The sequence below is a fragment of the Ips typographus genome, linkage group LG8 (assembly GCF_016097725.1).
Source record: "Ips typographus isolate SLU linkage group LG8, UJ_Ityp_2.0, whole genome shotgun sequence".
NCBI lineage: Eukaryota > Metazoa > Arthropoda > Insecta > Coleoptera > Curculionidae > Ips > Ips typographus.
In genome coordinates, this window is record NC_138429.1 from 5,468,964 (window position 1) to 5,493,564 (window position 24,601).

At 32.5% G+C, this 24,601-nt stretch overlaps 2 protein-coding genes across 3 annotated transcripts; one reads left to right on the forward strand and one right to left on the reverse strand.

The window, feature by feature from the left end:
* Window positions 1–453: 453 nt before the first annotated feature.
* Window positions 454–1,244, forward strand: LOC145732935 (uncharacterized). The gene has a single exon (XM_081985487.1). The coding sequence runs from the start codon at window positions 641–643 to the stop codon at window positions 1,085–1,087; it is 447 nt and encodes a 148-aa protein (XP_081841613.1). The 5' UTR covers window positions 454–640; the 3' UTR covers window positions 1,088–1,244.
* A 3,039-nt stretch (window positions 1,245–4,283) lies between these two features.
* On the reverse strand, window positions 4,284–23,062 carry LOC145732926 (neprilysin-1-like). Of its 2 annotated transcripts, XM_081985476.1 has the most exons (15): window positions 22,894–23,062; window positions 20,469–20,604; window positions 19,955–20,159; window positions 17,220–17,264; window positions 13,534–13,695; window positions 10,264–10,347; window positions 10,006–10,211; window positions 9,235–9,414; window positions 8,969–9,180; window positions 6,286–6,502; window positions 6,011–6,193; window positions 5,792–5,954; window positions 5,621–5,740; window positions 5,370–5,566; window positions 4,284–5,319 (listed from the first exon to the last, which is right to left on the reverse strand). In XM_081985476.1, exons 2-15 carry the CDS (start codon window positions 20,571–20,573, stop codon window positions 5,047–5,049), a joined length of 2,352 nt encoding a protein of 783 aa, XP_081841602.1. In that variant the 5' UTR covers window positions 20,574–20,604; window positions 22,894–23,062; the 3' UTR covers window positions 4,284–5,046. The 2 variants fall into 2 exon arrangements, with proteins under 2 accessions (XP_081841602.1, XP_081841603.1); XM_081985477.1 differs by lacking the exon at window positions 13,534–13,695 and having other exon boundaries at window positions 22,894–23,061.
* Window positions 23,063–24,601: the final 1,539 nt, after the last annotated feature.

Consider the following 24,601-nt stretch of genomic DNA (forward strand, 5'->3'; position numbering starts at 1 on the left):
TTTGTTAATACATTCAAAGCATTTCATTGTCATGACAGACTGGTAGTCACTATGACACACAAAGTCAGTTTTTAAATTTTTAGTCGTTTATTTTGGTTCACAATGGTTTCAGAATATTTTGAGTCTAAGCTAGTTTGCAGAGGATGGATCTCCTTTAGTGACACTTGACAATATTTTAGCATAACACCCAAACAAAGAAGCATTTACAGATTGGTGTAACCTGAAAAATAGGAAGTTTTGGCAGGCAGCAACTGCACATTTGTGTGTCTTCTGCAAGAATGCTCCGCTATATTTCAAGACAAATTGCTACTAGTTCAATCACAGTGAAGAAGTGAACCAGCAGAATTTGCAAACTATCTCCTTTTGTCTACTTGTAGTCATCATAAAGGCGTATGGAAGTGAAATGACTGTGGAATATACTAGAGAGGGAGTTTAACCACATTTTTTGAAGGAAAATCTGTCGTGCTTGGAAAAGTTGATCACCTTGTATTCAACAAACATTCCACCACAATCTTTTGGATTAACCTGCTGTTAGTTACAAAAGTAAGCTATGAAAACAATTTGACATTATTCAAACATCATGTTATTTTTTTGTTGTAATTCCAAAATTTTCAAAGTTAAACCGAGGTTTTTGCTTTAAATGTCGGAGAATAACCAAACAAATTCGGCCGACAATGCGGACAAACTGGGACACAGGGACGGCACCAACAACAATGGCGGTTGCCAGCATCGAATCGGCCGGGTGACGAGAAATCCGTTCTTAAATTTTCTGCGAGACATGAGAAAGAACGTTCAAGGTATGTCATGTAAGCAGCTGTCGTCAAAAGCTGCAGAAATTTGGCGCAACATGTCAAAAATCCAAAAAGAACCGTACCGGCAAATGGCTAGAAAAGCTGCCCCAATTCCACGTCGACGAAGAAGATCGAAATTGCGACGTCGCCGCAGATCGAGAAAACGTAGCTCAAGAAGAAGTCGCACCCGGTCGTTATCTTCAGAATCCGAAGAATTTCAAGAAGCCCGAAGCCGTATAAGAAGGTCGAAAAGCAAAAAAAGAAGAGCAAAATCCAGACGTCGACGACGTTACTAGTAGCACAAACCTCGTTGTCCAAATTCATTGTAATAAAAAAAAATCTCTTTAAAACTTATCTTTACTATGGCTTATTTTTAAAAATGCAATTGACTGGTGTATTTTTAGGCTAAATAAACAAACCGTTTTCTACTTTCCCATCAGTGTAGACCAAAAATATGTGCCTTTTTGAGAATCCTGTCCACTATGCTCAGATTCCTTCATTTTACCTGCCTCATTCTTCTACACCATTTTTTACTGTAATTCAGAAAGAGTCAAGTGTATTTCAGAATAGTCATTTGAAATTCAGAATAGGCAACTGTAATTCAGAAATTGTTAATTGCAATTCAGAAAGGTATATCAAGTGTTATTCAGTTTAATTTTTAACCTAAATTGGGTTATTTTTCTCATAACATTTATTGTATTATAAAGTATATTAATTTATTAAAGTGCCTTGGAGTTTCAGCTTTGGTAATTTTATCCACAGATAATGTATTTTATGGAATTGCCTTTGAATGTTCTGAAGTTCATTTGATGGTTTCTGAATTACAGTTGATGGTTTCTGAATCTCACTTGGCCTTTTCTGAACTACATTTGGAAATGGTGTAGTTGTCCACAACATAAAAAGGTCATAAAAAGAGAATTTGTGTAATTCTTCTAACTGCAGAGCAATCCAACACTATGAGGCTGTTCTAAACGCTACAGAGTCTCTTCAGATGTGTTTTGGCTGGAAGTTCCAATAAACTTTTACCTGGATGGATAGTTTTTGCAGATCATGGTTTTGCTGTTTCTTTATGTGCTTAATGGAGTGTATTCAGCAAAGCTTTGTTTTGCCTTACATCATCTTTCTTCTTGCTGGTTCTCGTTAATGTCAATTTTCCATTTGGAATACCATCCTTTCTAATGCTTGATACTATTGGAAATACATATTTGAGCAAGAGGTTACCGCCTTTCCTTTTGTTTTCGTCTAATCACAGTAGTTATATTTTAATTTCATTATTTCAATTTTCTTCATTAAGACTCTACAAATATCTCAAAATATTATTTTCATTTATATTTCTTGAAAGAACTGATGAAACTCTCTACGAGATGTTTTGCAGAGATTGGCTGGTTTGTTTTTCTTAATCATCCTTAATTTTGTTTTAATAATTATGTCTGAATTATATCATTTACATTAAAGTGCAAGTATATCTAGAGATGGCTCAAAGCAATTTTTCCTACGGAAAACGGTAAATTATCGAGAATTGTCTTTTCCAAAAATGTTATCAAAATTTTGAATATTTCTTCTTCGTTAAATTCTCAGTAATTCAGCGGGAATATTCTCTTACGCATCTTTTTATCTGTTCATTCTTTAAAGCACAATCAAAACATAAAATATGAAGCATTGTCTTAAAATTTAATTTGCACAAATAAAGTCATAATACTGTATTTGTGGAATACTTCTTTATTAACGAAATATTAACAACCTGTAGGGCAACTATTCAGGCAATAGAATTTTGGACGAGTGATTTTGGCGTTTTAAATTAACGTCAAACTACCACAAACCAACAAAATGTAATTTTTTCAGACTCTAGTTGTATTTCTTTTTATAAAATATCGCATTGTGTATTTATAGCTTCATTATTAAGTTAAATCGGAAATTTGACATTTATGACGTTAAGACACAATGAAGTATCAAAGTATTCCTCTAACACTAGAATTGACAAATTTGGTTCCATATGGAGCCGTCAAGACAACTTACAGTGCAATTCCTCAAAAAATTCCTCATCTATTTGGCATTTTTTACTTTCAGGTCATTGCGTGAGTAAGTTTTGACAGCTGTCACGTGAGACATGCAAGTTATTAAAGTGTTTCTTAACGTCTCTACTGTCAAATCTGATTCCATGGAGCTTTTAACACAACACAACTTAAAGTGTAACTCTCCAAATAAGCAGCTATTTGTAATTTTATAGTTACTGGTGAATGTGTTTTCACAGTTATGACAGATGTCACGTGACGTAAGAAAAGTATAAAAGTATTCTTCAACGTTAAAAATGACAAGTAAACATAACTTACAGTGCAATTCCTCAAAGAAACTCATCTATTTGATATTTTTTACTTTCAAGTCATTGCTGAGTGAGACTTGACAATTATGACAGTTGTCACGGGACGCAAATAAGGTATTAAAAAGTTCCTTAACGTCCTTACTGTCAAATTTGGCTTCATGGAGCTTTATAAACACAACTTTCAGTGTAATTCCTCAAATAAGCAACTATTTGCAACTTTATAGCTTCAGGTCACTGGTGTACGAGTTTCCACAGTTTTGACAGCTGTCACGTGACGTAAGAAAAGTATTCAAGTATTCCTCAACGTTAAAAATGACAATTTTGGCTCCATGGAGCCGTAAAGACAACTTACAGTGCAATTCCTTAAAAAAACGCATCTATTTGGCATTTTTTACTTTCAAGTCATTAGTCGAGTGAGACTTGACAATTATGACAGTTGTCACGTGACGCAAACAAAGTAAAAAAGTGTTCCTTAACGTCCTTACTGTCAAATTTGGCTTTATGGAGCTTGATAAACACAACTTTCAGTGTAATTCCTCAAATAAGCAACTATTTGCAACTTTATAGCTTCAGGTCACTGGTGAACGAGTTTCCACAGTTTTGACAGTTGTCACGTGACGTAAGAAAACTATAAAAATATTCCTCAACGTTAGAAATAAAAATGTTGGCTCCATGGAGCCGTAAAGACAACTTACAGTGCAATTCCTCAAAGAAACTCATCTATTTGGCATTTTTTACTTTCAAGTCATTGCTGAGTGAGACTTGACAGTTATCACAGTTGTCACGTGACGCAAACAAAGTATTAAAAAGTTCCTTAACGTCCTTACTGTCAAATTTGGCTTCATATGGAGCTTTATAAACACAACTTTCAGTGTAACTCCTCAAATAAGCAACTATTTGCAACTTTATAGCTTTATAGGTCACTGAGGTGAACGAGATTCCACCGTTATAACTCCCGTCACGTGACGTAAGAAAAGTATAAAAGTGTTTCTTAACGTCAGAACTGTCAAATTTAAATAGAATAGTTGCTTTTGATGTGCATTTATTAGCCTTTTCTGCATCTTTTTTTAAAATTCTTTAAATACATTTCTGAGAATTTTCCATCTCTATAGTTACACCCATCAGTACCAACGCTTCTCTGAAGAAAGCATTTTCGTAAGAAATGAACTAGATTTAAAAATGACATTTATTAACAAATAATACATCATTATTATTATAATTAAGTGAAAACACATGATTAAACGTCTAAAAACGCTTATAAAATTTGTACACTTCAATAATAATTGAGTTATTGAGTCTATGAAAAAGTACAAGTTAAAAACCATAAAAATTAGCATTCTACCAGAATATATTACTTTTTTTAAATTAATAATCTACATGACCTAATTTAATAATAATTGGATTTAATTAAGGTTATAAGTATACATATTATATTATCTAATTGGTAGCAAACTTACCAGCTGTCTTGTTTTTTTTTGGTAATAGCTATAGGTACAGATATGTATAAGTATTTTGTATTAAATATTAATTATAATATAATATATCTATTATGGATAAAGTGTCTTATTTAATTATGCTATATTCTTTATTAGTTTTAAAACATATTAAATAAGACACTGTGCATCATATTATTTCTGCCTCACGTGTTTTGTATTCCAAAGCCAAATCCGTGCGTATCTAAATTACATTCTATTGAATTGCAGACAATATTTAAATTCGCAGATTGATATGCAATTGTGTTTTTAATACTGACTAAATCACGTTTGTGTTATTAACGCAATTCCAGTTACAATAAACCGTAATTTAACAACATCAGGAACATATAAATTGAATTACATACCTTAACTTTGCATATATTTTGGTAGTTTATATACGTACGAGTACTATCTCTTGCACTCTGCCCTGATATTGAATATCACTTATTTTAACATTAATTTACCATACACTGCATTTGTTGGTTGGATTCATAGGAGAGCCCGCAGGGCATTTGTAAGCCTTGGCAAAGTCCCAACTATTTGACAAAGGGCCTAAAACTCGTATTGGACCTGGCGAATGAACACTCGACCTCACTTTGGATAAAGCGTCTTCGGGGCGCATAGAACCACACCAAATTTGAGCATAATTGAGGAAAAACAATTGATCGTGAGTTAGATTCAGTCCTGGTAAGTTATCCTCTTCACCGAATTGTGAAACCCATTTTTTGTAAGCCTGAAATTATTGTTTTGAGTTGATAATTTTGAAGAATTGGAATAAGTTACCCGGAAAGACTGCTTGAGCCCACCATTATCAGCAATGTTTTCTCCTTGAGTCATACGTCCATTGACGTATAAACCAACCTCATCAATTTTGTATCGGGAGTATTGATCGATTATGCATTGAGTTCGGTCACGAAATGCACGTATTGTGGCATTATTCCACCATTGCATCATGTTGCCATCTTTATCAAATTGTCTACCTAATTAACCCTTTTGTTTGTAGTAGGAATTGTGGGGAAATTGAGAAATTTTACCTTTGTCATCAAATCCGTGAGTGATTTCATGTCCAATTACAACACCAATACCGCCATAATTGAGAGATTTGGGAAAATGTTGGCTGTAGAAGAGCGGTTGAAGAATTCCAGCAGGAAACACTGAAATAAACGATTTTAATAATTAAACTTAATTTTAAATACTGTATTTACCTATGTCATTTTTATTTGGATTGTAAAAAGCATTAACCACAGCAGGTTCGGTGGACCATTTGTTTTTATCGACCGGTTGCTTCAGTTTCCGAATATTTTGTTCCGCTTCAAATTTGACAATATTCAAAATGTTCTTCATAAACTCTCTTTTTGTTATGTTTAGCTAAAACATTATAACCCTCTAAATGTGGTCGGGGAAAATGGAAAACAAATATTTACAGCAGCATATTCTTTTGTTAACTGCTCCCTATCGGTAATCATTTGTGGATAGCCAATTCTCTCATTCATGGCGTCAGCTTTTTCTTTTGCCACCGCTCTCGTTTCGTCGTCCATCCAATCGTTTTCTGCCAGCAGCTCATTAAACGCTTCCCTTATCGTATGGATCATTTGAAGTGCCATTTCCTGTAACACAAAGCAAATGGTCCTCTCTAGGAAATCTTAATAGCCGTCAAGGGTTTTATTTCTGCCACGTTTCTAAATCACTTTGCACTTACTTTGCTTTCGTGATTGAAATTATCCCTGATGAACAAAGCCCCCACTGCCATTCCCAATTTTTTGTTTGTCCACTCGACGCATTGAGACCATCGATGTCTTTCGCTTAAGACACCCTGTAATATTTTTCTAAATTCGACTCGTTCCCTTTGGTAATCATCTATCATGTGAGTGGATAACGACATTACTAGGCGCCATAATACGTAATTATGCACTATTCTGTAAATGAGAAAATATTATTCATTGATGGATACATTGATGTAGAGGTTAATGGTTTACTACATCATTTCTAACTGTAATTCAGAAATTGTAAAGTGTTATTCAGTTTAATTTTTAACTTAAATTGTATTATTTTTTCATTCATTGTGTTGTAATGGATATTAGTTTATTAAAGTGCCTTGGAGTTTCAGCTTTGGTAATTTTATGGAATTGCCTTTGAATGTTCTGAATTGCATTTGATTTTTTCTGAATTGCACTTGATGATTTCTGAATTACAGTTGCCTATTCTGAATTGCACTTGATGGTTGCTGAATTGTAGTTCCTTATTCTGAATTACGTTTGACCTTTTCTGAACTACATTTGGAAATGGTGTAGATTTTAATGATGGGCATAAATTTACCGGTAAGGTAAAGTAAAATTCAGTGGGACAGGAAAATTTACCAATTTTACTAGTAAATTCCAATTTGACCAGTAAATTATATACAGGGTGGTCCAGTTTTAAATGTCAATAATTCACCAATGGATAGCCAATCAAAAAATAAGTTGACATGCATTGTCATTTTCCTGAAGAACGCTTCCTAAGGAAGACACAGACCTTCAAAATTGTTTAAATGCGTCGATATAGGGGGATAGTCTTTATTTTCTACGCTCACTGGATATTATTCAAAATTGACAAAAATGTCTACTTGGGTTTTTGTATTTTTTACTTTAAAATGGTTCAAAACGATTAAAATCTGGTCATCTGTGAGGTTTACGAGTTAATTTTTGACACTGAAAATAGTCAAAAATCAGAATTTTTTTTATTCAATTAAACACTGGTAACAGTCCGAATTTTTGGACTAATTTAATTCTAAAAATTAGTGTTTAAGACTAATAACGTAGTATTTAATGCCAAAATTGTTTACTTTCATCAATGAAGAGTCTGAAACATAACTTTTACTAGAAAAAATTGTTTAAAATTCGATTTTTCAGTCTTAAAGCAAAGTGAAGCGTCTAGAAGTCAATTTAATACTGACAAAGCGTGAAATGGCATGTATGGAACATGTAAAAATAGTTTTTATGTGAAAAACTTGGTGAAGATAACCCTAAAACTCGATTTTCCTATCTGAAAGCAGTTTCAAAGCCCTAAAAATAGTCCAAAGTTCTAAGAAAATGAAAAGCAAAGGAAACAAACCTGAAAAGTTAGTCTTCAAGTAAATTTTTATCAATCTAATGTCAATATCCTGTATTTAAGACTATTTTCAAGACTAAAATATTGAAATGTATTTTCAAATTATGAAAACTTACTTCAAATGGAAATTTTAAGCTTTTGATGTCACTTTTCATTGATTTAGAGTTACTTTTTGGTGTCCAAGTCCATTTTCAAGGTTGAAATGCGTGAATTTGTAGTAAAAAATTGTAGATAAAGTAGTTTTTCATGACTACAACCTAATTTTCACTACTAAATTTTTTCAACTTATCTGAAAACTATAACGACTGACTACAAAGACAGTTTTTAAGCCTTTCAAGACAATTTTCACAGTTTCCAAGTCAATTGCCAAGGCTAAAATCTTTCAATTAGTAAAAACTGGCGAAAAGACAATTTTTAAGCCTCTCAAGTCAATTTTCACGGTTTCAAAGTAAATTTACTGTCAATTTTCAAGACTAAAGTCTTTCAATTTGTCTGGAAACTGTGAAAATTGGCTACAAAGACATTTTTTAAGCTTCTTAAGTAAATTTTCACTATTTTCAAGACAATTTTTAAGATAAGTTGGGTTGATTTTGGGTCTTTGAACGTAATAACTCAATTATCTCGTAAACGAAGCTTCAAATCAGAATTTTACGAGAGGTACTTATTTTGTCAAATTGGACAAGTAAAGTAAAAAAAACTGAAATTTTTTAAAAATATCCAGTGACGTCAGTAATTTTGGCAAACGTCATTCATAATAAGTAATAATTTCATAATTGCTTGTTCCAAATTTGATCAAAATGACTACAACGGTCTGACAGTTATGACAAAAAACCGATTTTTTAAATTGAAATTTGAAGCACTGTATTTTTCTTAGGAAGCATTTTTCAGGAAAATGACATAATGCATGTCAACTTACTTTTTACTGGGCTATGTGGGCTAATGGTGAATTATTGACATTTAAAACTGGACCACCCTGTATATCGGTTTTAGAACGTTTTACGACGTTGTCCGATATCTAACTTCCACGTTCCCCGGTCATTCCATTGGTCCTCTGTCAAATTCCTGGCAGACATATATCTTCAATATGAATGTTTTCTGTGCTATGTGTTTTCTGAATAGTTCTCTCAAATTGATATGGTCATATGGAATGACCACACACATTCCATTTGACAAAAGCATTCGATACAGGGAGGAAAACGCAAATCGAACGAAACCAACGAAATCAATGATCTGATTCTACCATATTATGCTATAAATAAGACTGAATCATCAATAATAATTGTAGACTTTCATACCTTTTGTCTGTAGCTGCCAAAATCTTCCCCATATCCACAAAATACGACATACTGTACACAACAACCGGATCATTCGCATTTATCTCAACATCAATAAAAGATCGAAAATACTCCAACCAATTAATTTGTGGAACAATCTGTTGCAATTCTTGCAATCTGACTTTGCGATACAACAAACTGGTGTCGTGTCTGTCTTGTTCTGGTAATGAAGCCTGTAATAATTCAATTTTATCACTAGTTTTATTATGTAGTAGCTATAACCTCACATTGGCCAGTTTTCTTTCAAACTCGATAACTTTTTCTAGCTCCAAGCTGGCTGTCGTCTTGTTGGCCCCTAAAAGTACTGCTATGTTGGTCATGTACTTGTGGTACGCCTGACGATCTCCAGCACTATTTGGTTTTAAGTAGTAGTCTCTGCTTGGTAAGGCCAAGGAAATTTGGTCTAACTATAAAATAAGACCGTAAATCATAAAGTGCAAGAATGAGAACTTACTAAAGCATAAAAACTTTATTAGCTCCTACGCTTTCTGTTTTGTATTACCTCTGTAGGTGTCTACTTAATAATTACCAGCAGTTCCTAGTTACTAAATAAAGTTCGTTCTAGTTACCTTTCAAAATCCACGTCGTTAATAATATTTGATGAGTGTTCGATTGTCGTTTATGTGATTATCAAGTTAAATAATGTTGGCTTTAACAAAAGGACGGGACTGACGTTAATCACGCTTTTTGTATACAAAAAAACTGTTCTATTATTGAATAAAACTTGTTATAACTCGTTCCAGGTGTGGAAAATAAATGAAAAGTGGGTGGCAAATTATTTTTCTTTCATTTTTAATAATTGATTTTGTAAAAATTGAATTATTTGTTTTTCTTATCACCGTTTCGAGTTGTTAGGAACATTCTGCAGAAAATTTGTTTATTAGAATAAAAACATAATTAAATTGAGACTAAATTATGACTCTGTGAGAACATTTGTTAGTAAAATAAACTAGAATCACAATTACCTACCCCCTACACACTTCTTACTTTGTGCGCACCTGGATGATGTTAACAGAGCTGTTCTTGTCGTCCGGTCCCACCCATTGTTCCACCAAATAGCCCTCGTTGTAGATCCCCCTAATAGTGCCTAACAGAACTTCAATTGATATATTTGGTGGTACCCAATTCTCTTTGGTCACCGGCCAACCGCCTAGCGAATCTAGTACTTCTCGAAGTGGTTCGTCGCCAATTTTACGGATCTGAACTGAAAAAATTATTTGAATTATCCTAAACCAAGAAGATGTTGTAATACTTACCAATATCCATGCAAGTGTTGTAGAATGTTTTTGCTTTTCTTATGGCTTCGTTATCTTCTAAGGTAATTGGTTCTTCCAGCAAGTCTGGAATAATAATTAGTTTATGGAATTGATGGTAATATTTTACTTTACCAGAGAATTTTGACTAGTAAATTACCAATACTGTTTTTCTGGCAGTTCAAATTTTGACACAGTTTTTCTCAAAACTGTACCGAATTTTAAAGTATTTTTTTAGATGATTGGATAGGAAATTTAATGAGGATTCCAAAAATGTGCTTAAAACAGTTATTTTCTAACTCCAAGTGGGTTTTATATGCGATTTTGTCCCTGACTGTCCTTTCAAACTAATGTTCTGGCGCTTGTCTCACTGACTGTACCAAATTTTGTAGTGTTTTTTCACGGTTATTGGATAAAAAAATTTTATGAGGATTTCTAAAATGTGCTTAAAACAGTCATTTTCTCAGTCCAAGTGGGTTTTACAGTTGATTTTGTTCCTGCTTGTCCTTTAAAACTGTGTTTCTGGCAGTTCAACTTTTGACACCACTTTTCTCTCTTTTACCTGATTTATTTTTGTAGTCTTTTTTTAAGTCATTGGATAGAAAATTTAATGATGATTCCAAGAATGTGCTTAAAACAGACATTTTCTCAGTCCAAGTGAGTTTTACATGCGATTGTGTCCCTGACTGTTCTTTCAAACTGTGTTTCTGTCAGTTCAAACTTTGACACTACTTTTCTGCTTTACTATACCAAATTTTGTAGTGTTTTTTAGTGTTTTTCTTAGATCATTTGATAGGAAATTTGATGAAATTTCCAAAAATGTGCTTAAGACAGTCATTTTCTTACTCCAAGTCTGTTTTACAATCAATTTTGTCCGTGACTGTTCTTTCAAACTGTATTTCTGTTTGTTCAAACTTTGACACCACGTTTCTGCTTGACTGTACCAAATTAAAATTTTATAGTGTTTTTTTTAAGTTATTGGATAGGAAATTTAATGAGATTTCCAAAAATGTGCTTAAAACAGTTATTTTCTAACTCCAAGTGAGTTTTACAGGCGATTGTGTCCCTGACAGTCCTTTCAAACTTTATTTCTGTCAATTCAAAGTTTGACACCACTTTTCCGCTTGACTGTACCAAATTTTGTAGTGTTTTTTATTGTTTTTTTCAGATCATTGGTTAGGAAATTTAATAAAATTTCCAAAAATGTCTTAAAACAGTCATTTTTTTACTCCAAGTTTGTTTTACAAATGATTTTGTCCCTGACTGTTTTTTCAAACTGTGACACCACTTTTCTGCTTGACTGTACCAAATTTTGTAGTGTTTTTTTAAGTTATTGGATAGGAAATTTAATGAGAATTCCTAAAATGTGCGTAAAACAGTGAATTGCTTACTCCAAGTGGGTTTTACAGGCAATTTTGTCCCTGACTGTCCTTTCAAATTGTGTTTCTGTCAGTTCAAAGTTTGACACCATTTTTCTGTTTGACTGTACCAAATTTTGTAGTTTTTTTTTTAATTATTAGATAGCAAATTTATTGAAGATTTCATAAATTTGCTTTACATACTTATTTTCTTAGAGTTTTACTGATACTGTCCTTTCAAACTGTGTTTCTGTCTGTTCAATCTTTAAGACCGCTTTTCTCACTGACTACACCAGACGTTATAGTGTTTTTTCAGGTTATTGGATAGAAAATTTAATGAGGATTCCAAAAATGTGTTTAAAACAGTTATCTTCCTGCTCCAAGTTGGTTTTACGGGTAATTTTGTCCCTGACTGTCCTATCAAAACTGTGTTTCTGGCAGTTCAAGCTTTGACACAGCTTTTCTCACTGTCTGTACCAAATTTTGTAGTATTTGTTCAGGTTATTTGATAGGAAATTTAATGAGGATTCCAAAAATGTGCTTAAAACTGTAATTTTCTCACTACAAGTTAGTTCAAATGGAAAAATCAAGGTTTCGAAAAGTTGTCTTGCAGTATTCGATACAAAACGTGTTTCTCAGTTTAATGACAGTTATCTTGACACTGGTCACGTTACTGCCAAGAACCATGTGATATCTATCGCTAAAGGCAAAACTGTCAACATTTTCTAGAATTTGTAAGAATTATAGTTTAACACAGTTTTTCTTACAGTTTTCAAAACAATACCTGTTTCTGAGATTTACTATAGTTATTTTGACAATTGTCAGTAAATTACTGGTAAATTCCAAATTGTTTACATATTGTAATGTAAACAATTTGTAATTATATCTGTTATAATTTAAACATAAGATAATATAGAAAAGTGACAAATACCCGAAAATGCTATTTTTTCCTAAAAAAGATTGTTACTCATTGGGTGACTGAAAATATATTTTTAAAACATCCACAAACCGACCAAGAAAAACCGTGAAATTAACAGAGAAACATTGATAATTGCATGCGCCAGACAAAGACAGTAAACCCAGTAAAAAGTCTAGTAGGCAAAAACTTCGTGTCAGTGTTGTCACGTCAGTCACTTATCTGAATTCATTGACAGCCACGTCATCATTTTGGAAACGTTAATGACAGACAAAGCTAGGAACGTAGTCATTATTTCTTCGTCCAAATTTATGACCAAAAAACGACACAATCAATGCAACTTTGCCAAATTAATATTAGATAACTAATATTGATTTGTAACCATTGTGTTTTTTCATTGTAATATTTAATGTTACAAGCTGTCAAACAATTGATTATTGTTTATTGTTTAGTTTCATTTTGAGGTTATGTAATTTTTTTCTATTTAACAGATCAAAAATACTAAATTTGAGAGTTTGCAAAGTAACTGCAATTTGAGTAATAAAGTAATGTAATGAACCATTTATCGCAAACAGAGTTAAAAATAAATTAAAAAAAAAACAAAATTAAATTTGCAAGTAATTTAGTTCATAAAACGTTTGACAACATTGCAGTGAAATTTTAGCCTACCTGGACTTTTTTTAAGTTTTCTGTCTTTATCCTTGATATGCAATTATCAATGTGTCTCTGTCCGTTACACGGTAAATGAAAATTCCATTTTAAAGATCGATGCAAAACCGTCAACCGGAGATTACTCTTGGAAAATCAGATATTCTTGCGGGAAAATAAATTCAAAACACCTTTAAGACAAGATTGAACCTAAATGTATTTTCGTTACAGAAGTCCCAGTTAGAAATTCTCTTGTATCATCTTGTATCTTGTATCTCTTGTATCAGCTCATTGCAATTTCTTAATTAAATTATGTTTTCTTATTGAACCAAAACGACCTTTTCGGTTTACCTTTGAGAATAAGCTGAAGTTGGTCGGCCATGACTTCGAACGTGCTGATTGAACTCCTGTCCTCGGGGATAACATGTTTTCTATTCCATGTCCCACAAGCGTATTGAAAAAAATCTACACAGGGATCGGCTGTGTGATCCATGGCTGACAATAACGAAGAAGCTGAAAAAAATTGTCGTACACTTCAAATCCAACCAGAAACAAAAAAAAAAACCTGAAACCCATTATTTTAGTAATAAAACTTGCTTGAAACAAACTTTATTGCTTTGCATGTTATAAGATTGCATGACTGTTCTTTTTTCAATGAATATTTTATTCTCTTTTCATGCCAGTTACGTATACACCATGTTAAAATAATTATTGCCCTTGATTTTTTGCCCTAGAGATGGAAATGCAACTTGAATAAATGTCATCTTTAGGTTAGTAAATTTATTTCAGACAACTAAATGTTTGTGTGTAACATGGAAAACCTATTTGTGCTTAAGGTTTTTGAGGCGTGGTTTGCCAATTAATATTGGCTTTTTCCTACAAGGACGACTGTGTGAAATAAAACAGTTGGTCATCATAGTATAACTCCCTTAGTTTCTATTGATTAATATCAATTTGCACAAAAGTTTATTTTCCATTTTCCTAAAAACTTTGTATGTAGTGATATGAAGTGTTGTCTTTCGCTTTACTTGTTAAACCAATCTGGGAAAACATGTATAATAAAGACAATGTATATTTCTAAAGATCGGTCAAAAAACCTTATATGTAGGTGCCATAGAAAGTCATATTTTGAGCTTTATAATCTAAATTACAGGGTTGGTCCGTATATTCAGACAGCTTGTGGGTGACTTTATTTTTGCAGATAGGAAACAATTGTTAATACAAAAGTTATAGAATTTCTCCTAAATGGCCAAAAAATCATAAAATAATAGACCATGGCAAAGACGAAAAAAATACACAGTTGATAAATGTTTAATGGAACACCCTGTATATTTTTAGTAAGTTGACATTTGGTTTAGCCGTTTTCGAATTATTAGCATTTTTAATGATTGTTTTTTTCATTGTGTTTTAAAATCACAGTTGCCACGGATTTGGATGATTTCAAGGTTAAAGCCGACATTTTCCGGGTCACATGACTGTTGTTGACAGATGTCAGATTCACTTAACAGTGTTGCTAGCTGCAACCCTAAATTTTCCCGTTCGGAAGACGTGCTTTTACAATTTTAGCTTTTCCAACTGTTTAAATGTAATTTACAGATTTTTCAAGATTAAGGATGACATTTTTCGGGTCACATGACTGTTGTTGACAGCTGTCCGTTAAACTTAACAGTGTTGCCAGCTGCAAATTTAAGTTGTCACGATCAGAAGGCGTGTTTTTATAATTTTAGCTTTTCCAACTGTTTAAAGGTAATTTACAAATTTTTCTATGTAAAAAACGACATTTTCCAGATCACATGACTGTAGTCGACAAGTTACTACTTAATTTTACAGTGTTGCCAACTGCGAATTTAAATTGTCACGATCACGTGACCTGATTTTAAAATTTCAGCTTTTCCAGCCGTTTAAATGTAATTTACACACTTTTCAAGGTTAAGGATGACATTTTTCGGGTCACATGACTGTTGTTGACAGCTGTCAGTTAAACTTAACAGTGTTGCCAGCTGCAAATTTAAATTTTTCCGATCAGAAGACGTGCTTTTACAATTTCAGCTTTCCCAACTGTTTAAATGTAATTTACATATTACAGACTTTTCTAGGTAAAAGACGACATATTCCAGGTTACATGACTGTTGTCGACAAGTTTGAAATTACTTTTACAGTGTTGCCAACTGCGAATTTAAATTGTCACGATCACGTAATCTGATTTTACAATTTTAGTTTTTCCAACTGTTTAAATGTAATTTACAGACTTTTAAAGGTTATAGACGACATTTTTCGGGTCATATGACTGTTGTTGACAAGTTGCAACTTAATTTTACAGTGTTGCAAGCAGCGAATTTAAATTGTCGCGATCACGTGACGTAATTTTACAATTTTAGCTTTTTCCAACAGAATGTAATTTACATACTTTTCAAGATTAAGGATGACATTTTGAGGGTCACATAACTGTTGTTGACAGATGTCAGTTAAACTTAACAGTGTTGCCAGCTACAAATTTAAATTTTACCGATCAGCGGGCATGCTTTTACAATTTCAGCTTTCCCAACATATTACAGACTTTTCTAGGTAAAAGACGACATATTCCAGGTCACATGACTGTTGTTGACAAGTTTCAACTTAATTTTACAGTTTAGCCAGCTGCGAATTTAAATTCACGTGACCTGTTTTACAGACTTTTCAATCATCATGATCACGTGACGGGCTTTGACAATGTCAGCTTTTCCAATTGTTTAAATGTAATTTACTGATTTTTTAAGGTTAAAGATGATATATTCGTGGTCACGTGACTGTTGTTGACAAGCTGCAACTTAACTTTACGGTGTTGGCTTCTGCAAATTTAAATTGCCAGGATCACGTGACGTGCTTTTACAGTGTTAACTTTTCCGTTTAAATGTAATTTAAGACTTTTCAAGCTTAAAGTTGATATTTTTTGTCATATTAAGGGACCGAACGTCACGATGTAATTTGACAGTTGGTCAATATACTGTTTTGTTAAACTACGTCATCGTAACGTCAAACTTGCTCTGCACACTGACATTCATTTGTAACAACTAACTTGTGATTTAAAAAAAAATAATAAAATCCCAATTTTGAAACTCTAATAATTCGAAAATGGCTAAACCAAATGTCAACTTTCTTCAAGAATCAGAAGAAAAAGATCTCTCATCAGAAAGTATACAGGGTGTTCCATTAAACATTTATCAACTTTGTATTTTATTTCACTTCTGTCATGGTCTATTGTTCGTTAACATTTTTTTATTATTTAGGAGAAGTCCTGTAACTTTTGTATCAACAATTTTTGTTGTATCTGCAACAATAAAGTCGCCACAAACTGACTAAATGTATACGGACCAACCCTGTACTTTTTAAGATGTAAAAATGCTCTGATTTACACGATTAATGAGGTGACACAAATAATAAAGCTTCAAATGAAGCCCTGTAAAATAAAATTCTGACTTTCAGTTGAAATTAATGTTACACTTCATATTTTAATGATTTGCTGTACCTCCATTGATTTGGCAGCTTTATGTTTTTCATTACAACTCCAACAAACGGCATGTTAGATTCAACATATCACTAAAATAAAAAGAGTTTTTTTTCTTTTCAAGTAAACTGTAAATCATCACTCGTAAAGTTTTGTGATCGATCCAGAATAACAAACATTGAAACTTTTGCTATATGGTTTTAGAAAGAAAAGTTTCCAAGTTGTATATGAAGGAAAAAGTGTTTTAACTTTGTAGATGTTCTAATGTGATACAGTAGATTCATTTAGTATTTTTTAATAGTTATTTAGATATAGTTAGTACAATTTAGTTTGTATCGTAAATAATATTTTGAACGTTAATTTAACCATTTTTTTTAATTCACTGCTAAAAGAGTCTTGTCCTGATTTAATAAATTCAAATGCCATTTGCACACTTTATATTCAGGATAAAATAAACTTAAATCTGAATTTCAAATTTGCTACTTTCTTAACATATTTTGCCCAGTTTTATTAAGAAGAATTAAGAGTTATTAAACATCGACTTCAAACTTACCTGTCCTTACACATTCCTCTGTCAGGCAAAGTTTGGCTTTTGCATCTGAAATGAAACCAAATATTACATAATTTTCAAGGAAAACAAATAAAGCGATCGCTGACAAATCAAAAAAGCTTTCAGAACAATCGCCGATATGCATCTTTATAGATAATGCTATTTGATTGATCGTTTTTTTCCTAAATGCATCGTATTAGGTTTCGTGGCAGTGAAACCGGAAGGAAACGGTTAGAATTTAAATTGCGTGTTTAAAACATAAATTACTTGTCTAATACTTAGTTATTTATGCCTCAACTGTAAACGTACGAGTAAAACATAAAACAATTTGAATGTAAAATTTACGAGTTGCTTCCATCATGCCAAAGGTTGATGGTAACTAAGCCCTGAATTATAACGATATAGCGACGATTTATCATCGATCTGCAATTTAATAGGGCGGAAAATGCTGTCACATCATTGACACAGACTAACTTATGATTAAGTGAACGTATCATCTGCTTTTAACTACCGAGATTGAACTATGTTCGCAGGCAGTTGACCGATCAATACACCTTTTTTTGGTATTTTCCGATATTTTTATTAAGTTGTGTGTTTAAAAATAAACATCTCAAACGGCTGGATAACGATTTCACCCGGGAAAGTTGTAAATTTTTTACGACATCTAATAAAACTGCCAATTCCGGCCAGCCCACGAACGTATCACACAAAACTTCTAAATAACGAATTGTTCTGTAAGTTTTGCTGAGAGTGTTTTTATTTGTAATTTCAAGTTGTATATTAACACTTTAGAAATATGAAAATATTTAGTTATTTTGTTAGTATTTCCAGTAAAGTAACATTACTAAACTTGGAGGGGTAAACCGCTGTTTAAAGTTTTGTACAATCATTCCTAATATGCCAATAATGCTCACTTATTCCTTGTAATGCCTAGTAATTTCTAATAACACCATCCAGGAATAAGTTTAACAGTTCTTTACGAATATTTTTGCTCTCTTTCAAAATTTTTGTAATTTTCACCGTTTTTGATTATTTAGCAAAAACTGGTTTGTTGCAACAAATTTTCAAATCAGTTGAAATTGTAGTTTGAAATTTGAGCACCCTGTAACTCGGTTATTTTTGGGACTTCAGGGAGGTTGAACCACTCAAATTAACCGTCTTGAGCTTCTTTTTCCAGTGGTGTTGAGCAAAAAATTCTATCCAAAAAATTGCGTACAGGGTGACCAAAAACAGTCAATCTCCATATTTTTCATGCGCCCCCTGTATACTGGAAGCAAAAAAAATCCTGCAAACTTACGGTGCTGAGTTAAGTAGTTAATTAAAAACATTTTTGGTCTCATGCAAATTTTTCGTAACTTTCACCGTTTTTGAGTTATTTAGAAAAAACTGGTTTGATGCAACAATGGTCTGATATTTGAACACAGTTTAAAGGACAGTAAAGGACAAAATCGCCTGTAAAACCCACTTGGAGTAAGAAAATAATTGTTTTAAGCCAATTTTTGGAATCCTTATCAAATTTCCTATCTGATAACTTAGAAAAACACTACAAAATTTGGTACAGGGAGAAAAGCGATGTCAAAATTTAAACTACCAGAAACACAATATTTGTAATTTACCAGTAATTTACCGGTCAAATTTTCCTGGTAAAGTAAAGTATTTTCTTCACTGGTAATTTACCCATCACTACTATTTTTGCATTTTTGGATTCTATTTCAAATTCTAGACATATTTTGTGTATTAATGTTATGTACCTATATGTATCCGTTTCTGAGATATTTACCATTTTATGTGAAATTTGATATTTTCAGTCTGCAAACAAATTTTAATTTACACATATCAGAAAACGTTTTTTTCTTGGTTTTTGTGTTTTGTCGTGCAGAAAAACGCCAAAATATATGATACAGGGTGGTCAAAAAATGGGCTCGAAATATCAGATCTAAAAAAGGACAGAAAGTCTAGTTTTATAAATGGAACACTTCTTATTCCTATAACTTTGTCTGATTCCCTGTTCAAAATTAAGTTTATATTAGGTCATTTATTTAAAACGTTCATTCCTTATATTTAGAATTCTCTAAAGACTGATACTAAAAACAAATAGCTTAAAACTGCTTTCCTGAAGATAAAGTCCATGAGATATCAGTTGAATATGAAATTAGATCAAAATTAAGCATACAAGAATATTCTACTGTGCTATTCACATTTGTGTTTTCAGTCTCTTTCTGGTTCCATTTACAATTATTTCAATACTTAGTCACTCACATTAGTTTCTTCTTCTTTTGTTATTTTTTTGTAAATCTAAATAAATAAAACACACTTTAAGAATGTTTGGTATGTTGGTTAGCTCTGCTGTATTAGACTTTTAACTTTTCTGACATTCTTTTAGAGGAAGCAAAAATAGTTGAAAAGCTTTCTCTAAAAGAATCTTGCAATTATCCTTACTTTTTGGTCGTTCCCCCTCAGGTAGATTATAAGAACTTTCGGTATTAGTAATCAAATTAACTCAATCAATGATTTAGCCCATTTCGAACTAATTACAAAATCTATTCCTTATCGTTGGTTATAGCAGGGTGTGCAATTATTGAAACAGACTAATGGACTCAGCAGTTTGTACCTAAATTAAGTGATATTTTCTGTTTACGTTTCAATTATGTGTATACAGTTAATTAGATTTGTAGTGCTTTAGTCCCTATTACATCAATATGAATTAGGGGTCTATATCTACAACTGGAACTTCTTACCATAACAGCTTTGCCCTTTACTGCTCAGCAACATCAAAACAAGCACTCCACAAAATATCGACAAGGCTAACACTGAAGCCAAAAGACATTTTTCTTTTGATGATTTAGACGTGTCAATTACCATCGTTTTTGCACTACTACCGGACATTTGAACCACTGTGGAAACTGGCGTTGATCCCAGTAATGGTTCTTGAGGAGCTTTGTTCTGCAACAAAATCCAAAACTACTATAATTTCAATGACAAACCGAATTAAAAGTCATCAAAATTACCCATCAATTATACAACAAAAATGATTACGATTTAAAACTATAAATAATGAACCGAGTTTGAACTTTTAAAGATTGTTAAAGTACTGTATGGTGATCGATTTTCGAATCTAGGCTTCTGGTAAATAAATATATTATCGCTGTACGTCACGAAATGTTCATTTTACTTTTAAAAGGTCAAAGAAAAATAAATGTGTCACTATATTGACCTGGATTTATAAATACAATGATTTACAAAACTGCTTACCTTAAGATATCCGTTTTTCGTATCAGGGCATTTCCACTGATTGTCGCTGTAGCTTACTTCCGTCATTGGAATATGGTTGCCGTACTGTCGGCTTGTGTTTGGCATTTAGGCTCACTTCTTACCAAAGTAATCACATCTAAATTATAAAATAAGAAAAAGTAAAAAAAAATCTACAAAAAACTCTAAAATACAACTCAGATTTATGATTAAATCAATGAGAAATCATTGGTTTGTTGCACAAAGAAATTTTTGATTTCTCCTAAAATGAAATTGGATTGTCTGGTTCTTATAAAAGTATTTTATTGGTGGATGTTCTGTAACAAACTGGTTTGGTTTGGTAATTTTTTTCAGTATTACACTATCGAATAAATTAATCTGGCTGACTTATATAGGATGTCCCAAGGTATAACAGCAAAACTTTATGCAAACATAGATTCTGAAGCTCTGGTGTGTCTGGAAACATCTGGGACATTATGTATATGGAGTAAAATCAGAATTTCATTCATAAATCTAGGTTTATACTGTCAGCCACACTGATAAATCCTACGTACGTAGTATAAATCATATGACATTGATATCAGCAAATTTCAAACGTGTATTTTAAAAATCGTGGGTTAAATGTGATAATAAGTTATTTTTGGTTCAGAGCCGTATTTGTGGTGGCAATAAAAATTTATAATAACACTTAAACAAAGAAATATAAATGAATGTAAAATTGTTTATAAGGCTACTTGAATATGCAGGGTAATTCAAATTCGACCCTCTGTGATTTCAGTGATGTATGACAACTTATTTACTTCATAAATGACGAAATAATTCAATAAAAACTAATTTTACATGAATAAGTTGGCTTTGAATTTATGAGAATTTTTATGAACATGACTTGACAGGATCTGTCAAACGCGATTATTTAGACTGCACTACTTTCAATTATTAAAATTTTTATTCAAATGAAAAACTTTATTACTCACTTTTACACATTATTTTTAATTTAAGATTTATTAGAAATTTAATACGAGTACTTTGAGAGAATATGTACGAAAACGTTATATTTAATAAAAAAATGCACCGACATTTTCTTCAAATGAAGGGTTTTCTTCGCCTACTATACAGTGTGTCCCAAATTGGTTCCAAAGCCATCTTGAAGGCGGCCATAAGAATTTACAAAGTTATCATCCATATCTAAGAAACCAATGACGATAGATTTTTTCTAATTACGTCGTCGTGCCTTAATGATGTCTTAGTTTCAAAACTCTCTTTGGCTTTGTTAAAGAGTGTTTAAAATGCAGCCTCTGACGTTTTCCCAATTTTTCGGAAAACGAAGAAAGATAATTTAATTTGGAAACCGGAAATAAGTTTCACATAAAATTCTCTAAAACTTTCCCCATTTAACCGACTCTGTAGCTCTTACCGTTTTCGAGATCCCAATACATGCATCACCAATTTGGACCACACTGTATACTGACCGCCGCCATATTGGATTTAGACTTGTCAAGGGGCCATTTTAACTAATTTTGGCATGGAGAACATGAATCTGGTGTCCGTTTTGCTGTAACGGCCGCCATTTTGTCATTGACTTTAAAATTATGGCATTTTTGACGGTATTCAAAGCCAGCTAAGGCAAAGTTAATTTTTATTAAATTAATTTGTCATTTATAAAGCAAATCACAAGTTGTTGTCATACATCACTGAATTCAGAATAAAATGCTGTATTTGGTCGTGTAAAAATCCAATATGTCGTCCATAAAAAAAAAGAAAGCTGATGATGACTGCCGACAGACGAAACGTCGGGCGGCAAATATGAAACCGCCATCGTATAGCTGATAAGAAGTGGCAATAAAAATGTTTTTTCGGTTTTCGGATATCTCTGCAAATAAAGTTCGAAATAAATAAAAACAAAAAATCAAAATTTCAGGTTTTTTCGGATATCTTCAAAAAGTTTAAATGCGCCAATTTAAACTTTTTCGTATCTCTTATAGTTTCCGAGATCACAATGGTGAGGGTCGAATTTAAATTACCCTGTATAGAAGCAGATGAAATTGCAAAAGAGTTGCATTCTCACCTGATTGAGTTTAAGCACAAAAAATATTACGCAAACAAAATAAGTCATAAATTACTGGCATTCTCAAATATCAAAGAAATAAAAAATCTAGTCAACGTTCTATAAGTAAAGCACCTGGAACATATTTAGAGATTTTGCACAGCTCTGACTAGTAAATAAGTAATTCATTCAAACTCATTCAAATTTGAGCCACAATCAGGGTGAAAGCATGCTTAGTTTCGAATGCGTTTACCTTACCAAGCTATCCCTAATTGACAACTTAATTACTTCCAGCAAGTAAATATTGTTAAAACTTAGATTTTAAAACAAATCTTCTTCAACCAACCCTATGCTTAACTGCAGGAAAAATGTAAATTTACTCACCTTTTAGTGGTATACGAAGCCATGGAAAACAGGAAGCTTTCAACGATTTTTAGGTTAAAACAACTCGGACACAATCGTTTTGGTTTTGAGAAAACTCTAGTGAAATACGGCAACGTTCCCCAATCGATAACAGCTGCCCTTCTACTGGGATTCGCAGGAACTGCTCTAGCTTATATTTCCCCAACAGTTTCATTTTAAACCACCTGTGAATCGGTTAATGTCGTTTTTGGGTCGATGGTTGACGAACGTTTTTAATATTTTTTGAGAAGTTGAGGTTTGAGTTTGTATTGAGAACCTTAACTAACATCGTCAATCGTTTTTTTTATCTGATTATGCCTAGAAAAATTATAAATGCAAAACATTTAAACTACTTAAAAGCAGAATCCTACTGACTGCGCCAGGCAGACATTTGTGAATTATCTGGTATTTCCAGTGTTATGGCAAAATATATAATCGGAAATTAGTTTATCAAATCACTAATTCAGTGGTGATAATGGAAATCTACCGCAGAACATTCCGGATTGTCAGATGCCTAAAACGGATTTCGCAAATTCCTGACCTGATGGAATGTGGTTTGAGGTTGCAGAGGGAATATATGCGTACATAGGCAATGTTATACAATAGTCATAGACCATAATATTGTCTAATGTAGTCAGCAAAGCCATTTTGATTCAGACACTGCATTTTTCCATTTGTGCCCTTTTTATTTCTTTATTGCCTTTGAAACCTCTGTAAAAAGGTTTAAAGCCCTTTACTAAAATACCATAAAACAAAATAATAATTTCACAAAACAATTTCAATTCACATCTTCTGTTTAAAACTCAGAATTTTACAAGGATTATCCAGTTTTTACAAGTTACGACCACCGCACGTGTCTACTGTAAGTTGGATAATTTTTGTTCTACTTTTAGAGCTATTAAGTCATGTGTGTTCACATAATCACTAAACTAGTACTGTATTACATTTTTTAACTGCCTGTGTGTCTGTAAGAATAACTCGGTTTTTATGATAATAGGACTTAATAAACGAATACTAAACCCAAATAACGAAAACTCTAATTAAATTATGACTTTACACCAAAAAAGAATCTTTGATAGTTATCATTACTGTAGTGTAATATGAGTATTTTTATAGTCACGAGTGGAAAGAATTGCCACATAATTCTTGCATAGAAGATTCCAGAATAGATTATGCAAGCAGAAAGCATCAAATTTAAAATTCTCAATATTTTCACTAACAATTTGTTTTTAAACTCTTTTAGAAGCATCTAGCCAACCCATAGATGACTCTAGAATAGATTATGCCAGCAAAACAATCTAACCTAGAATCTCCTGTTTACTCATTAAGCATTTGTTTTTAAACTCATTTCAGCTGACATTCTAGATTTGGCAGCTGTCAAATGTGACGCAGAAATTTCAAGAAGCATCCAGTTAACCCATAGAAGAATCTAGAACAGATTATGCAAGCAGAACAATCAATCTAACATAGAATTTTCCATCATCTGCGGTCAAATGCTCTACAAGCATCCAGCTAACCCATAATAGATTCTAGGATAGATTATGCAAGAAGAACAAACAATCTAACCTGCAATCACCTATTTTCTTATTAAGCATTTGTTTATCAAGTTTTTAAACACTTTCATCTGATATTTTAGATTCGAGCTGTCAAATGTGACGCAGAATGCTCTAGATGCATCCATCACCCTGTA

Coding starts and splice junctions, on each gene's coding strand:
- LOC145732935 (XM_081985487.1), top strand. CDS start 641: ATGTCGGAGAATAACCAAACAAATTCGGCCGACAATGCGGACAAACTG.
- LOC145732926 (XM_081985476.1), bottom strand. CDS start 20,573: ATGCCAAACACAAGCCGACAGTACGGCAACCATATTCCAATGACGGAA. Junction 9,415..10,005: donor GCTCTGTTAACATCATCCAG/GTGCGCACAAAG, acceptor CTTATTTTATAG/TTAGACCAAATTTCCTTGGC. Junction 5,320..5,369: donor GGCTCAAGCAGTCTTTCCGG/GTAACTTATTCC, acceptor CAATAATTTCAG/GCTTACAAAAAATGGGTTTC.